The 17,189-nt window shown below is 40.6% G+C and overlaps 1 protein-coding gene across 1 annotated transcript; it reads left to right on the top strand.

The window, feature by feature from the left end:
- Positions 1–3,193: 3,193 nt before the first annotated feature.
- Positions 3,194–6,161, top strand: LOC143294011 (acetylcholine receptor subunit alpha-1-A-like; the record flags this gene model as incomplete). The annotated part of the gene is made up of 3 exons (XM_076605405.1): positions 3,194–3,397; positions 4,603–5,314; positions 5,599–6,161. Coding segments are annotated over 3 exons (1,479 nt in total), but the record flags the coding sequence as incomplete, so codon positions are not given.
- Positions 6,162–17,189: the final 11,028 nt, after the last annotated feature.

Here is a 17,189-nt window from a genome sequence, read left to right as displayed (position 1 = left end):
TTTTCTTGCTTTCTCATTTCATCGTGTTTTGTTTTGCTCTTTCCTTTTTTTTTCTTTCTTATGTATGCATAAATCTATTCATTTCGTTCTATCATAATCGTGACAAATGTCCAAGTAATATTGGTGATGGTGGTAGTCACTGTAGTATGCTGCACTTGCCACACGTAGATTTTAGAGACAGTAACAATACTGTACCTTATGAACACCCGGATGTTTCTGGAACTTCTATACTGATGACATCTCTCTCTCTCTCTCTGTGACTCACTGTCCTATCCATCTGTCAATCTTAGTGTGTGGGGGGAGGGGAGGGGGCGCCTCAGTGTGTGTGCGTGCGTGTGTGTGTATGTATGTGTGTGCGCTCGCGTCAGTGTGTGTATGCATGTGTGTGCACGGGTGTGGATGTGTGTGTGTGGGGGCGGGGGGCGGGGGGTTGTTTTCTTCATTATGTATACCCTTCTGCATGAAAACCTTTTCCTTTCATTTATTTGTAATAGATGTAGATTAGCGAGGACAGATTGGAAGAATAGGCTATGCCTAAAATCTTAATCTTTGAATAAAAACGTTTTGAGTTCTGAGTTCTCTCTCTCTCTCTCTCTGTATCTGTCTCTCTGTCTCCGCCTCTCTTACTGATTAATTGATTATCGGAATGGTTAATGAGGTCTCTTACCATACGACACGAACTGTGTGCTTTGTGCGTGGGTTGGCGCGGGATAACGATCGTCAATACCCCATTTAGAGCGCCTATATGAATGAGAGCTCGTTTGTTGACTCGGTATAGTGTACAGGGGCCTCTCGCCGTTCGCTGAGAACCACCACACACAACGGACAGGAGTTGCTGGTTCACTCACAGTTTGCCAGTCCACTCGTTTTCTTCTTCTGACAGGTAGGTAGGTACCTGGTAGAAATCTTAGACTTGCTTCTGAATCTTTTTTTTTCTCTCTCTCTTGATATCGAAGATATAGGCCTACAATATATTGTAGACTTGCTTCTGAATCTTTTTTTTATTTTTTTTACTCTCTCTCTCTCTTGATAACACAGATGTGGGCCTACAATAATATTCCTTACATTTGACTAATTTGATATGTGGGGAAAAAAAGGTGGTGTTCACTATAATTGACTGTGAGGTTGATTGATATCCAGAAAGTCATTCTTTTCTCTGCTAAAAATTAATGGAAAAAATGGTATCAGAGTGATTTAAAGTAGTAGCTTCTTCACCAACGATTCTGGATACTTATGAAAAAACTTATACTGAAATGTACGCTTACACCACTAGCGCATTTCTTTGTCACATATGTACTAAATGCACTTCTGATGAACATGATAACTGTGCACATTTAAGGCAATTGCTTCGTATTTAACTTTCAAAATGAAACAAGTACCAAACTGATTAAAAAGATAATGTTGATATTGTTATGGACTTTGCTTCTGTTTCTCTTGTGGTTTCATGAATGGTGAAACAAAAGAAAGAAAGTTATGAAAGAAATGAGATCAGTTGCTAAAATTGTGGTATTGATTAAGCTGGTTGCAATATATCTCTGATAAAAAAAAAAGGAGAAACAAAGACAGAGAGGATGAACTAATTATTTACCTCTCCATACAATTTTGTGTACACATTTTATTGATTCGTGGAATAGTTTTTATATACTTTGTTATGTTCTGTCATAGAATGACAGTCAAATATCATCATTCTAGATGAATAGATTATAGATAAATAAACAGAAATGTCACAGGATGAATACGTTTAGAATGCATTTGATAATACTTCCTTTTTGAGTTATCATTTTCCTTATCCCAAACAAACTGTTACTGTCTGAATTTACAGGCATGTTGAAGCTTTTCCAGACAATCTTTCTGCTGTCATTCTTGAAAGGATGTATATGGTATTTGCTTTTGCATCTGTAGTCCCTGTATTCTTCCTGTGTCACTATACCTCATATTATTCGGAGTCCTAAGTGCAAAATGTAATACTTTCTTTTAAAAGAATTGTTTCTAAAATCGTATGCACACACACACACACACACACACACACACACACACACACACACACACACACACACACACACACACACACACACACATATATATATATATATATATATATATATATATATATATGCAGAGAGAGAGATAAGCAGAGAGAGAGAGAGAGAGAGAGAGAGAGAGAGAATGAATTAATGAATTAATGGATGGATTAAAAAAAAAAACCCACTTGATTTTGTTTAGATTATAGACACGTGAATGAATTAATAATTAATGAGTATCAGTATCAGTATCAGTAGCTCAAGGAGGCGTCACTGCGTTCGGACAAATCCATATACGCTACACCACATGTGCCAAGCAGATGCCTGACCAGCAGCGTAACCCAACGCGCTTAGTCAGGCCTTGAGAAAAAAAAAGAAAAAAAAAAGAAAAAAAAAGGTATATATATATATATATATATATAGAGAGAGAGAGAGAGAGAGAGAGAGAGAAGCGTACATACATAAATAAATAAATAATAATTATGATGGGAAAAAAAAGAGAAGAAAAAAAAAGATAGTAGTAATGAAAATAATGATAAAATAATAATAATAATAATAAATAAATAATTAAATAAATAAGACAACAATGATGATAAATAAGCAAATAAATATAAAACATGAAGACACACATTCACACATACACCCACACATGCATAACAGATATGCCCCAAAAACGCAGTTTCATAGATATGAAAGCACAGTCAAATACATATAAACGTACATGAGCTCCAATACACACACACACACACACACACACGCACACACACACACACACCACAAATTTCCCTGCACCTCCTCTACCCCCTCCTCCACACACTCGGAGTTTCTAGTCTATGTATCGCAGCTTCCACGGCACACACACCCACACACACACACAAACACGCACACGCACACACACACTCACACACACAGCTGAACACTTACTTGTACAAGCACACACACACACGTCCATATCTCCCACCCCCAACCCCACACACATATATACAAAGATATATATATATATAATATACGTTCCAATATCCTGATGCTCCCACAGTGTAGGCATGCATACACTCACATACCTCAACCTCTATCTCACCTCCTCCCTGCACCCCCACCTCCCCCTCACACACACACACACACACACACACACACATGCACAGAACTCTCCTGACACTTGTGTACACTTACACTCTCACGCATGCACAAACGCACTCAAAAACATAGACCCACACATACACACAAACACACACATACACACACGCACAGAGGCTGCCACTGACTGGCCGCAAGAGGGATGGGAAAAGATCTCTGATGCCAAGAATGTGGCGTCTAGTGTGTTGCTCAGTCTACTGTATTTGGAAAAGCCCACAGAGACTCTGTTCCGTTTTGAAGAAATTTGCGCAATGTTGGTTTGGAAATGATGCCGATATTTGTTTGATTTGCAAAGCATCGTGCTCTACCTTTCATGTTAGATTTACGGCCGCTCCCGCTCTCTGCTTTTATTTCTTTGAGGCGATCGATGGTGTGATGGCCTTGTACCTGTTCTTTTTGATATTCTTTGACTTTTCTGAGGATTTCCGATTTTCCTAGATGTAGGCCGCTCGTTGGTGTTGCGTTACCAGCAAGTCTGTCAGCTCGCTCATTTCCCTTAACTCCTGCATGTCCCGGGCAGTATGACCATGTGAGTTTTTTTATCTGAAAGTTGCGCATTGCCTTATGCCACTCTGGGCTTCCCATTCCGTTTTCAATTTTCTGTATGAGGTTTTCATTGAGTCTGTTAGAATCATGGCATGTTGGTTTCCGGGCGTATGGATGGACGATAGCCACTGGAGGGCATGTGTCACAGCTTCAACTTCCATCGTTAGGCTGGAGGTTGTGACTTTGTAGGCAGCATTCTCTTCCCTAACTGTTTTTCCATTTTGTTTCGCAGTGAATCCCCAACCGGATTGGTCTTTGGTGACTGAGCCATCTGTGTATATGATGATTAATGAATGAATAGATAAACATTGTGTTTCTGGTGTAGATACATAGATCTTTAAACAAGGATAAGCAAAACCTATGGCTTAAATGACATAAAATGAGAGAGAGAGAGTTTCAGATATAACAGGAAAAGAAATTTTAAGAATTTTACCGTCAATATCCAAGCCCACGAGTACTTTTTGATTTGAATTGATTTGATGTATTGTATACTTCATGAACGGACATTAGGGAGGGGGGGGGGGGAGGTTCATGTCAGAAAGTATATTTTTGAGGCACGAGCATCTTGTAACGTTTCAAGATACAAGTCAACTTATTGTTGAATTAGCTATTCCACAAATAAAGATCTTCTGGATCTTCTGGATAATATAGGTGTATTCTGCATTGTTGCTAACTATCTGGTTAATGGTATGGATATATATATATATATATATATATATATATCAAGAGAGAGAGAGAGAGAGAGAGAGAGAGAGAGAGAGAGAGAGAGAGAGAGAGAGAGAGTCTATCTTCTGATTTCCAGCTTTCAACAGACATTTTCTCTTCTTCAGACTGCAGGACAATGAGAGCAGCACTGGTCGTTGTCCTGGTGGTACTGACCACGGACACATGTCTCAGTCAGTCAGCCCTCAACCTCAGCAAACTCCACGATGACCTGCCGAAGTTGACCTCCGAAATCCGTCCCGTGAAAGACCTCACACAGCCCACTGTCGTCAACATCTCCTTCCACCTCATATCCATCATCAGTCTGGACATGGTCAGCCAGAAACTGGTCAGCAACGGCTGGATGAGCGTGGCTTGGCAGACCGACTACATGACGTGGGATCCTGCAGACTATGGTGGAATCTGGAGCATTAATCCCCCAACCGAACAGATGTGGAGACCTCGAGTGACAGTGCAGAACACAATGAAGGAGCTCAAAGCCATTGGTGAAGAGTATGTTGTGATTGATCTCCATAGTAGTGGTTTGGTGATATGGTATCCAGCTGAACGGTTTGAGACTTTCTGCCATATTGATGTGACCTTCTTCCCATTTGACTTCCAGCGTTGTACCTGGCAGCTTTTTGTCTGGGGACAACTCATGAACGAGGTGATCATGCAGCCTGAATTGCCTAACATACACCTGGATACCTACACAGGGAATGGCGAGTGGAATCTGATTTCCTCCAGGGCCTGGAGTGACGTAGCCGTCACGGGTCCACATTCTTATTCTCTTCTCTACTATGAAGTCACGCTCCGCAGAAGACCGACGTTACTGGCCCTGACGGTGATCATGCCAGTGTTTGTGCTGTCTGTCACCAATGTCTTCGTCTTCAGCATTCCCTCAGAGGCAGGTGGGTCCCGTGTCCTCTCTCCCTTAAATAGATACCAGAGTCACATCTCCCTCCTCGTTTAACAAACATCCACTGCCTACTCTAAAACAAAACCACTGCTTGTTGGCTCTTATCTTTCTTTATTTTAAAGTAGAGTGACTAATTCAGCCAAGAAAACAAGTTAGACCTAGCACTGATTCAGTTAAATCTGGATGCATTTCATTTATCTTTACCGGATATAAACGAAAGAAAAAAGATTTTTCTTAATATTTAGTTTTCTCTGAAACTGGGATCTCATGTTGCAGGAGAACGGTTGGCGTACGCCATGACATCCTTCCTGTCCTTCGGGGTGTTCATGAGCTTCATCGTGGACCTCATGCCTTCTGCCACAGAGACCCTGTCCATCATGGCCGTCAGTATGTCCTGCCAGCTCATCCTCTCCGCTGTTTTCGTTCTGTTCTGCATCCTGTCTTTGAAACTTTTCCACCGAGACCCCCACAAACACCCCGTCCCTCCCACTCTCCGAACCCTGATCGTCGGCCTGGAGTTACTGCTTTGCCTGGACCCGCCCTCTCGCCACCCTGTCAACTCCACCCAGACACATCTGGAAGTGATTTCATCAGACAAATCTGGCGATTTCTATGGTGAAGCAGAAGTGAAAGGCAGCCGACTGCAAGGCCATCTGGCCAGGTGGGCCAGGAAGAGAAAGGTCAGAGAGGAGGCCTACACCCAGCCCCAGGACATGACCTGGCAGAGAGTCAGTCGGTCCTTGGACAAACTGCTCTTCCGATTCTTCTTCTGTCTGCAGGTGATAGGCACCGTAATTTTATTCCCCATCATGATCTACCACTATTTTAGCTCAGCCTAGTACGTTCAGGTCTGACGTATCTGCAGTGTCATACTGGCACTCTCCATATGCGCTTCTTGCTCTGTGATCCTTCTGCTGAAAGAATATTCAGTGTGGAACAGAAGTATTTCTATGACATGAACTTCACATACATCTAGACGCCATTCAACAATTATCACAAAGTGAGGAACATGCATTTGTCCAAAATCAGATAAAAGCAAAATAGGTAAATTAACTCGCGAATACTCGGAATTATCAATTTCAAAGTATGTTTGACAGTACTATCGACAGATATGTGTATACGACGCTACATCTATGCTTATCATTTCTCTCCATCTCTCTCGCTTCGACAATTGCAACTCTCTATTGGTTTTGCTTGCCCAGTTCATCATTCAGCTCACTGGAGCGCATACAATATTTTGCTGCTCGAATTGTCCTCGGTAAAAGCAGATATGATCACATCAAGCTAGTCTCACAGTCACTTCATGCCTCACAAAGAATGAAATATGAAATCAGCAGTCTCTGCTCCATACGTCAAAAACAAAATTCCACCTCTTTACATTCGTGACTCCTCCCACATCTACACCCCATCTTCTCTCTCTGCTGAGCTGCTGATTCACTCGCTGACTTTGGTCCGATTTGCAGACGAGTTCTACGTTTAATTGTCAGACTGTTATCTTTTTCACTGTGAACTGGATATTGCCCTAATGGCAAGTGCATATGTTTCAGTGATGTGACAGTTAAGCATATATAATTTTTGACTGTGATTTGATGAAGTATGTCAGTGCAAGTTACTGTGAACGTTGATGACTTTTTGCATTCGATATCAATTGTTTGTCTTGTCAGGTCAATGACGTCTCTTTTACGGTGTCCATTAAGTAATTTCCTTAAATATTTTGTTTTAAATATTAATCTTTGATTCCACCCTACATCTACCCGCTTTTCCCCAATTCACCATTCGACCCCTCCTCCCCTACCCTTTGAACGATAACATTCAAATGTGAAAATTAATACTTAACCAAATGTCTATAATCACCAGTATGTGTGACGGGACATCCACAAACAAATCCCCAGATTCAGTCAACAATCTGTCGCCGCTCTTCCTCTGCCTCTGGCCCACGTGCTTGGAATGAGCTTTCCCTTTCTTTTTCGGCCACCTTCAGCTCCTTTCAATCTGTTTCCAAAGTGTGTTTTATTTGTAAATTCGCAAGTGTGTTCAAGATCTCTCTTGTTATTGTCTCATTCCCCGCTTTAAAACATCATTGTAAGCTGTTATTGAGCATGCATGATGGTATGTACAGTACTTGATATGTTGATTTATCCACGTCAGGTGTTCTTTGTGCACATAGCGTTTTGATTAAAAAGAAAAAAAAGTGATTTAGAACTACCAGTATTATTGTCATTGGCAATTTTCTTCTTCTTTTTCTTCTTCTTCTTCCAATTTAGCAAGTGTGCTACAAGCGCGCCAGAGTATTAAGCAGCACACTGGTACATATAGAAAATATTGCTGACATCAGTAAAGACAAGAAATCTACGTTTACGTTTGAACAGAAACATAACAAGATCTTATTTCCTTCTCTTCTCCTTTTTCTTCTTCTTCTCATCCCCCTCCTCCTATTTCTATTAACGATTCTAATGTTGATAATGATGTTAGAATAACTTTATTTCTGTTCTATGTAAAGAGTCAACACATGATAATGATGCCTTCTCTAAATATCATAGATCATACTAAACAGCTTCTTTATCAAATCAAAATTGTTCTTCCAGTTTTTTTGTTTTCCGTCAGCTTTCATTTTAGACAAATATGATGTAGCGTATGTGGATCAGTCTTTATCGCCTCCTTGAAACTGAATCTGAAACAAAATTACAATGTAAAGAATAAAAAAGATATGCAGGAACCGATGGAATTAGTCCTTCTCTTCTGTTTGTGTACAACCCGTTCATGGCAGAGACTATCGCTTCCCTTGCTCTTCAGTCAGCAAAGCTTAACTCATTTCCCAAGTCAGAAGACTTGTCGCATTTGAAAAACTTAGACCTATTTCACTTCTGTCAGTGGAAATCACTTGAAGTAACATGTTCACACATACCTTAAACGTCACGAACGTTTGCATCATCGCTATTCGTGTCAAACAGCATTAACAAAATAAATGCAAAGTGGAATAAAAAAAAAAAGCAGCATTAAAAAATATATGCAAAGTGGTATACAAAAGAAGAAGCATTACAAAATATATGCAAAGTGGAATACAAAAAAACAGCATTACAAAATATATGCAAAGTGGAATATCTAAAGGGTCTGTTCCAGGTTCACTTCTATTCTGAATATTTGTCAGTGGCCTTCCTGTGTCCAATATTTGTCCCCACTATCTCTTGTGATATATATATATATATATATATATATATATATATATATATATATATATATATATATATAACACTTCCCTGCATTCTGGAGCTGTCAGTGCTGTTCCAGTTCAAAATTGTCTTGGAATGGGCTTAAACAATGTTTTAAATGGTGTATGTCCAAATCAATTTGTTCACTCATGATGGTGGCAATACAAGCATTGACAACAGTTGCAGCAGTTGTGCTGTGAGTAGAAGTAGCAGCAGCAGCAGCAGCAGCAGCAGTAGTAGTAGTAGTACTGCTGGTGGTGGTGGTGGTGACAGTTACTGTAGTAATGTTTTTCATATAAATGACAGTCAGCAGTTGCAGTGGGAATATTTGTCACTGACAGGTGCGTATTCAAACGCCTTTCTTGCTCTCATCATCGATGTTCCTGTCCTTATTAGCCTGATTGTTGCAATCGTAATTTTGTTTATTTTTGTAATTTTGCTATACAGATCAGTCTCTGTCTGTCTGTGTCCTCTCTGTCTCTGTCTCTCTACACCCCATTCTCTCTACTAACACTATCTCCCCCCCCCCTCTCTCTTACTCGCTCTCTGCTCTCCGTCTCTCCTAGATCTTTTATCTCTCCCTCACTTGTCCACCTGTCAATCTGTGTGTGCGTGCATGCGTGCGTGTTTGTGGGTATGTGTGTATGTGCGTGTGTGCATGTGTGTATGTACATGCGTGTGTGTGTGTGTGTGTGTGTGTGTGTGTGTGTGTGTGTGTGTGTGTGTGTGTGTGAGAGAGAGAGAGAGAGAGAGAGAGAGAGAGAGGGAGAGTTTGTGCCTCCTTAATGTATGATTATGTGTTGGGAATATTTTTAAATTTCCCTCTTTATTCATCACATTTTCCTGCACTTTGCAAGAATTGTTGACAAGCAAGGATAGGCTGTGCACCACAAAAAATGTTGATGAGAAATAAAATTTCGAGACTTATGAGTGTTGAGTTCTGATTTATGTTTTTTTGTTTTTTTGTTGTTGTTTTTCTCTCTCTTTGTCTCTCAGTTTCTCTCCCTCTCTCTCTGTTTTTTTTTTCTTTCTCTCAGACACCAATACACATGCTCTCTCTCTCTCTCTCTCTCTCTCTCTCACACACACACACACACACACACACACGTGCATGCAGCACAGACACAAATGCATGCACACATACAGAGTGAGGAAAACAAAGGAGAGGGACAAGCCACCTCACCCCATCCATCCTCCTCTTACACGGATGTAATAAATAGTTAACATAAACTGGCGCTGGTGTTTGTTCCCAATCCTGGCTGGCTGCATACGCCCACAACAGCCATCAATCAGATAGCGCCAAACACGCTGGCGGCACAGAGCGAAAGACAAAACCATCAAACTGCACTGTGTGATTGCCGATCAGTCGTGTCTCAGGCCTGTTTTGCTTTCTGGCAGGAGCGGTGTTTACACAGATACATAGCCAACATGCAACTTGCAGTGACACAGACCGCCACGGCCAAACCTTAACCATCACACTATTGATTGCCTTTCCACATGATACCTTCGAAATGCTAGAAGTCACTCTCAGTGTTCCCGGTCACTCAATCATCTTCTGTTGTCTCTATCGTCCTCCGCCTAGTCGTAAAAATAACCTAACATCTTCTCAGTTTCACGATGAATTCCGAACACTACTTGATTACTACAACCTTCGTTCTGGCAAACTTATTATCCTCGGAGATTTCAATGTTCATTTCGACAACCAGACTTCCACTGATGTCAAACGCCTATGTCAATCTCTGTCCACTCATTCTCTCTCTCAGTTCGTTACAGAACCAACACACAGATCTGGCCATACGTTGGACTGGCTAATCGCACGTGAGTCTGATGCCATGGTTGCGTCAGTGACTGTAACTGACAAACTTTCTTCCGACCATTCTGCTGTTATATTCTTGCTTAATATTTCAAAACCTACCAGAACCAAAAAATATGTTACTCGTCGCAATCTGAAATCCATCAACATTAACACTTTTTCTTCTCAAGCTGCTGAACGCCTTTCCAAAATTTCTTCCCTTACCGACGTATCCACACATTATAACACTGTCCTCCCTCAACTGCTGGATGAACATGCACCCCCCACTACCCGCATGCTCCCTGACAGACCCTCCGCCCCATGGTACACACAAGACATTCGACTTGCAAAACGCAAACGTCGCCAACTGGAAAGACGATGGCGATCAACAAAACTGCAAGTCCACAATCAAATATTCGGAAAACAAATAAATAAAGTCAAACATATGATCTCATCAGCAAAAACCAACTTCTTTTCTTCTCAAGTTCTCGATGCCACATCCACCAAATCTCTTTACTCTGTCATGTCAAATCTTCTCGGAACTGCAAAAAGGACTCCTCTTCCTTCTACCTACACTTTATCTGAACTCCCCAATGTCTTCTCCTCTTTCTTTTTCGACAAAGTCCAAAATATTCGTACCATCTTAGACCAAATGTCTTTCCAACCTGTTCATCCTGATCCTCAACTCCTCTCCATTCCTTTAATCCATTGACTGAAACAGAAGTTCATGAAATCCTAAAAGAAATGACAGTAAAATCCTGTGAGCTCGATCCTATACCAGCCTCGGTCTTTTCCCAATGTGTCTCACATCTTCTCCCCACAATCACTAATATTGTAAACTCATCCCTTCTCACTGGAACGTTTCCATCCACTTTCAAAACTGCAATCGTCCGGCCTCTTCTGAAGAAACCCAACCTTGATGCAAACATTTTGAAAAACTATCGACTAGTTTCTAATCTTCCATTCATGTCCAAACTCCTTGAAAAAGCTGTCCTCAAGCAGCTTAACAACCACCTTTGTTTCAACAATCTCATCCACCCATTTCAGTCTGCCTATCGCGCTGACCATAGCACCGAAACCACTCTCCTCCACATTCTGAACAATCTACTGATAGCGTCCGACTCAGGAAAAATTTCCCTTCTCACTCTTCTCGACTTGTCAGCCGCCTTTGATACGATAGACCATTCAATCCTTCTTTCCCGTCTTCATTTTACATTTGGTATCAACGGCACTGTTCTAAACTGGTTCAAATCTTATCTCACTGATCGATTCCAGTCTGTCATTGTTGATCATTTCCAATCTGAACCCGTTAAAATCGAACATGGAGTCCCACAGGGATCTGTTTTAGGCCCAGTGCTCTTCACACAGAACACTGCTCCTCTCGCTGAAATTATCAACCGCCATAATATCAGTCATCATTCTTATGCTGATGACACTCAACTCCAGAAGAGTGATACCTCTGAAAAATTGTTGTCGCTCTTGCAAGAAACATCCAACTGCTTCCTGGACATTCAAAACTGGATGACTCGAAATAAGTTACAATTGAACGCGGACAAAACTGAAGCAATGATCATAGGAACTAAACAAAAACTGTCTTCCATCACAATTGACACAATCAAACTTGGCAGTACATCCATCCGTCTTTCCACGTCAGTCAGGAACCTCGGTGTTGTCCTTGACAATACACTGTCCATGCAAAAATTTATCAGTCAGACATGTCAGTCCTGCTACTGTCAACTGCGACGCATCAGTGCCGTCCGGAAATATCTGTCCACTGACGCAACATCTAGACTTGTCGTTTCTTTCATTCTCTCTCGCCTTGACTACTGTAACTCTCTATTGTCTGGTCTGCCTGCTTCATCCATTCAGTCCCTTCAGCGCATACAAAACTCTGCTGCCCGACTCGTCCTCAGAAAGAAAAGATCTGAGCACATCACTCCTCTTTTGCAACATCTCCACTGGCTCCCTGTCTCACACCAAATAAAGTACAAGATCAGCACTCTATGTTATAGATGCATTCACAAAACTGCCCCTTCCTATCTCTGCGGCTGCCCTCACCTCTACACTCCATCTCGCTCACTACGATCGGCCTCGGATCCATTCTGTTTACGCATACCCAGATTCAAACACTCGACTGTTGGCCGCCGTTCTTTCTCTGTTTCTGGACCTTGCGATTGGAATGAACTTTCTTTTTCGCTTCGTCAAGTCTCCACACTCAGCTCTTTCAAGTCTGGCCTTAAAACCCACCTCTTCCCAAAATAGCCTCCCTTGCCTGCCCTTCCTTGTCTTTAGTTTCTACAGTATTAGAGTTATGCTAGCGTGTGAATGACTGGTGCGAAAGCGCTTTGATTTGTCTCTGCACAAGATCCAGCGCTATATAAATACCATTATTATTAAGAACGATTGATAGACAGTGAGTCGGTGCAAGTCTGACCTGACAGACAATGCAAAAACTGTTACCGATCAAACAATAACTCATTGGCATCATCTCCAAACCAGTCACACGAATTAATCTGACAATAATGGTATAAAGCACTAAACTGTGACTAATGATAACATGAATGAATAATAATGACAATGTGTTTATGCAGTCTTTACGTGTTTGCTAACTGTGTGCTTGGGAGCATAACTCTGGGGGTTCACAAGTGTAGTTCTAATCTGTAGTACCAGAAGGTTCGTCGTGAAGACCACGGTTCCAAGTTAGGGGGCACGGAAATCCTGACACTGGACCACAGGAGGAAGGTGGCAGAATGGTTAAGGTGATTATCTGCTGATAGTTTTTGTGAGGGTCTGGGTTCGATTTCCACTCTCACCCTTTCTCCGGTCATTCGGATGAAACAATAAACCGATGCCCCATGTGCAACACACACACTTGGAGCACTGGAAAAGAACCCATGGTAACAAAAGTGTTGTCCTCTGGCAACATTATGTAAACGAAATCCACTCTGATAGGTACACAATTATCTATGCATACACTCAAGGCCTGACTTAGCGCGTTGTATTATGCTGCTGGTCAGCCATCTGCCTGGCAGATGTGGTGTGGCGTGGATTTGTCCGAACGCACTGACGCCTCCTTGAGAAACTGAAACAGAAACAGAAACTGGATCACAATACATACTGGCCTCGGAACAGCCTGACAGCGGTTCAATTCATGCTGGGATGGTGACACTGACAGGATCTATACATTTTACATTGTGTGTCCACATATCACGGAACTACGAGTTTGATTCCAACGTCCAGTCCTTTGTTGACACGCCCCGCCCTGGCGTTAAGTAATGAATGACTATATTATTTTGATACCAACACGTTTCATTTGTCTTGACCACTAACACTGCACCATCGACATGCCACACCCCGGCCTTCACAACTAACAATATAATAGCTTTCAGGTTGAGTACAGATGCACAAAAGTGGCATACTTCAACTTCAACTTCGGGGATCTGTTAATCCTCCACAGACCATACTCGTCAATTTTTGACAATGATGTACTATTCCTATGATGTCAGATCATATATGTTGCACACCAACAGCAAAGAGGTGGGGGCAAACGTACTCTCACACTTAGAATATCCTGTACTGCTGCTGAGTCAATTTCAGTAGTGTGTTTAATAGTGTCTGTTCTGATTCAGTATACACAGGACATCATCTATCAAGATGATGATGAAGTTAATAATCACCCCTCTGATGATGATAATCATTTAATCGCGGATTCAGATAAAGTGAGCATCCCCTCCAGAGTGGAGACCACCACCACATCCCTCCAACGACAGTCTTGAATGAATCTGTCAACACCGAAGACTTTGACGGAAGCTCACTCCAAGTATGGAAGTGGAGGGGAGTGGAGTCAAAACTGTGGTCACGACGAGAACAAAACATGAAAGGCCACGTAGTCAGGGATACCTTTTTCTGTACTGGTGATATTGTTGAGGAATGACGATGCTGCCATGGAGTTCCATTTAAGTTTTGGGACTTCGTGGCAAGGCTGTAGGCTACTGTTTGCTTCCTTTCATAATATACCCCGACGTCAGCCAGCCCCGAGAGATACACACACCAACAGTGCTGGTAAGGAAATTTGAGCAGCTCATCCAAAGACATACCGGGGGTGAGGGTGATCCATGGCTGTGTGGCTCCAATCTTCCCGTTTAAACCCATAGCATACTCAGTATTGGGTCGTCAAACCACAAACCTAACCATTTTGAAATGTGATTGGTATTCTACTTGAAATTACGTCTGCTATTGGCGACAATGTATTGTGTGATTAACATGATCACAATTTACAAAACAGCATGGGGTAGAAAGCCTCTTTCATACATGCCAAAGCACTAATCACCATTAATCCAACACATACATTAATATAACTCAATTAAGGTGATCTTGGTATATTACACCCACAAAGACACATCGCCGATGACACCAAGCTATACACATGTGCTTTGTCGCAATCAAAGCCTGACCACGTCGTTAGGTTAGTGCTGCATGTATTTGGTGATGCATATCTTTTTCTTTTCTTTTTTTTTTTTTTTAGCTTTTTTTTGATTTTCCAAAAACATGTATACAATACAGAGAATAGTATAAAACAAACAATATAAAACGAACAGTAGCATCTTCGACTACAGAGAGAGAAATAAAACAAAACAAAACAAAACAGACTAAACAAGGCAAAACAAACCTGTAACAACAACATCAACAAAAAGAAAAAAAAAAGAAAAAAAAAAAAAAGAAAAAAAAAGGGAAGATTTGTCCAATCATTCAATCAATCAATGTTTACACATTAATGATTGTAGTAATCATGGTGATTTAAGATGACATTAGTAATAAATAGCCTGGACCAGTTGTAACATAGCAACAGCATCAATTATGTTAACTATTACAGTAATGGTATCTAGGGTAAGGCGAAAGCGAGTGGTGGCATTATAATATCATAATAATAAGGAGCATGAGTAAACCGCTTCTACATTATTGGAAAAGAAAGCTTGTAGTTAATCACATTGTAAAGACAACAACAACCATAAAAGTTAAAAAAAAACACCAACAACAAATAATACATATAAGAAATAAATAAAGACCTGTTAGTACAAAGTAAGGACTGTTATACAGAATGATAACTATGGAACATGCGAAATTGTGATTAAGTAACAGTTTCCATAATTGGAAGGTAACTGTTCCACTTTGTACGGAAACCATGATGGTTCATTAGTATATAAGATGCATGTTCTTCGATTTTGTATTTGTATCTGAGCTGTGTTTTAAATGCATTGAGTTGTGGTGGTTGTTTATTGAATTTGCACATGTACAGAAAGTTTTTGGCAAGTAAAATAATGAAATCTAAAATGTCATCTGTAGCAAATGTGTGTGAGTTTCCAAATAAAACTAATTCTTCACATAATTGGGCATTGTATACATTATTGCATTTGTTATTAATATCAGTTTGGAAAGCAGTCCAAAATCTCTGTGCAATCTCACATCTCCAAAAAAGGTGTTCAATGGTTTCTGGATGTGATCCACAGAAGCTACATTTATCATTATGAAAGATATTCATCTGTTTCAGTGATCTATTTGTTGCAATAATCCTATGAACTATTCGTATTTGAAACCATTTTAAGTTGACGTCACTTATTTTGTGTATTTTGTGAAATGTCTGTTTCCAATTAATGTTCAGTTGCAACAAATCGTTCCATTTCTTACAGCATTTAGGGGTCGTATTGCTTTTAACTAGAGTATCGTAATAAACTTTTGTTCCTTTTTTCACTGAATATATCATTTGTAATGATTTTCTCATCTGCAAAGCAATGTTATTATCAATTTCAATGTTCAGGGTTTTTTTTAATATAATTTCTAACTGACCTTATGCAACCATTTAAAGTAAGGAAATTTGTTATATTTCCATGCTTTTGACTAAAATCTTCATAGGAAAGGAAACTACTGTTCCCATGCACTAGATGAGAAATATTCCAGACCCCCTTTTCCATCCAATTTCTGCATGATAAAATCTTACTTCCAATTGTAATATTTTGGTTCAGAAAGATTGGTTCTGCTAAAACTTCTTTGCTGCTTAATAGTGGGGGGACCTTCTGACAAAATTCTTTGTAGGCTTGGAAAACATGAATCCAGAACTTATTCTTGTCATTAGGTGTTGGTAGACGGGTCCATATCTATCAATATCTTCAATAACTGGATTGCTTTCTTTTATTATTAATGTCCATTTATGGTTTGAAAACTTTAATTTACGTATCCAGCTCAGTTTAAGACCTTTAATAAATTGTTTGATGTCAAACATTCCTAATCCTCCTAATCTTGTAGTTTTAATTACTGTTTTTCTACTTATTCGATCCTGTTTTTCGTTCCAAATGAACTTAAAACATTCCTTCTGCATATCTTTGTTGAGCCTGTGAATAATTGATCCGATAAAAAAGGTGTTCAATCACTCGCCGTGCTGTTGACTCGCGAATGCGACATGAACCGTTTCTCTGATACCGTTTTCAAATCGATACGTTAGTTGCGCTGGGAGAGGCAAAGCAAACCCAGTTTGCTTCACACATTCCCCCATATTAATGGATGCGTGCTTCCACGATCATTCTCTCTCTCTCTCTCACCTCTCTTTGATAATTACAATTGATAGCTGTGGAAAAAACGTAAAAACATCACGCAGCTTCCCAACCAGTGCAAGCAGGCAGGCTGCGTGTGATACGACTGTGATGAGTGTATGTTAGCGGCTTGAGCCGTCCTTTTACATCATAGTGATGACGAACACTGACGACTGAAGTTGGAGAGAAGAGACCGTTGTAGTTATTTGATTCTCTTTTTCTCCAGCCCATCAAATTCCTGCAAGACAAGAGATCCGTTTTCTTCTCAGAGTGTTAAAAAAC

This window comes from Babylonia areolata, chromosome 19 (assembly GCF_041734735.1).
Source record: "Babylonia areolata isolate BAREFJ2019XMU chromosome 19, ASM4173473v1, whole genome shotgun sequence".
NCBI lineage: Eukaryota > Metazoa > Mollusca > Gastropoda > Neogastropoda > Buccinidae > Babylonia > Babylonia areolata.
The sequence above is the reverse complement of the archived record's forward strand: the minus strand, read 5'-3'. Positions and strand labels throughout refer to the sequence as shown.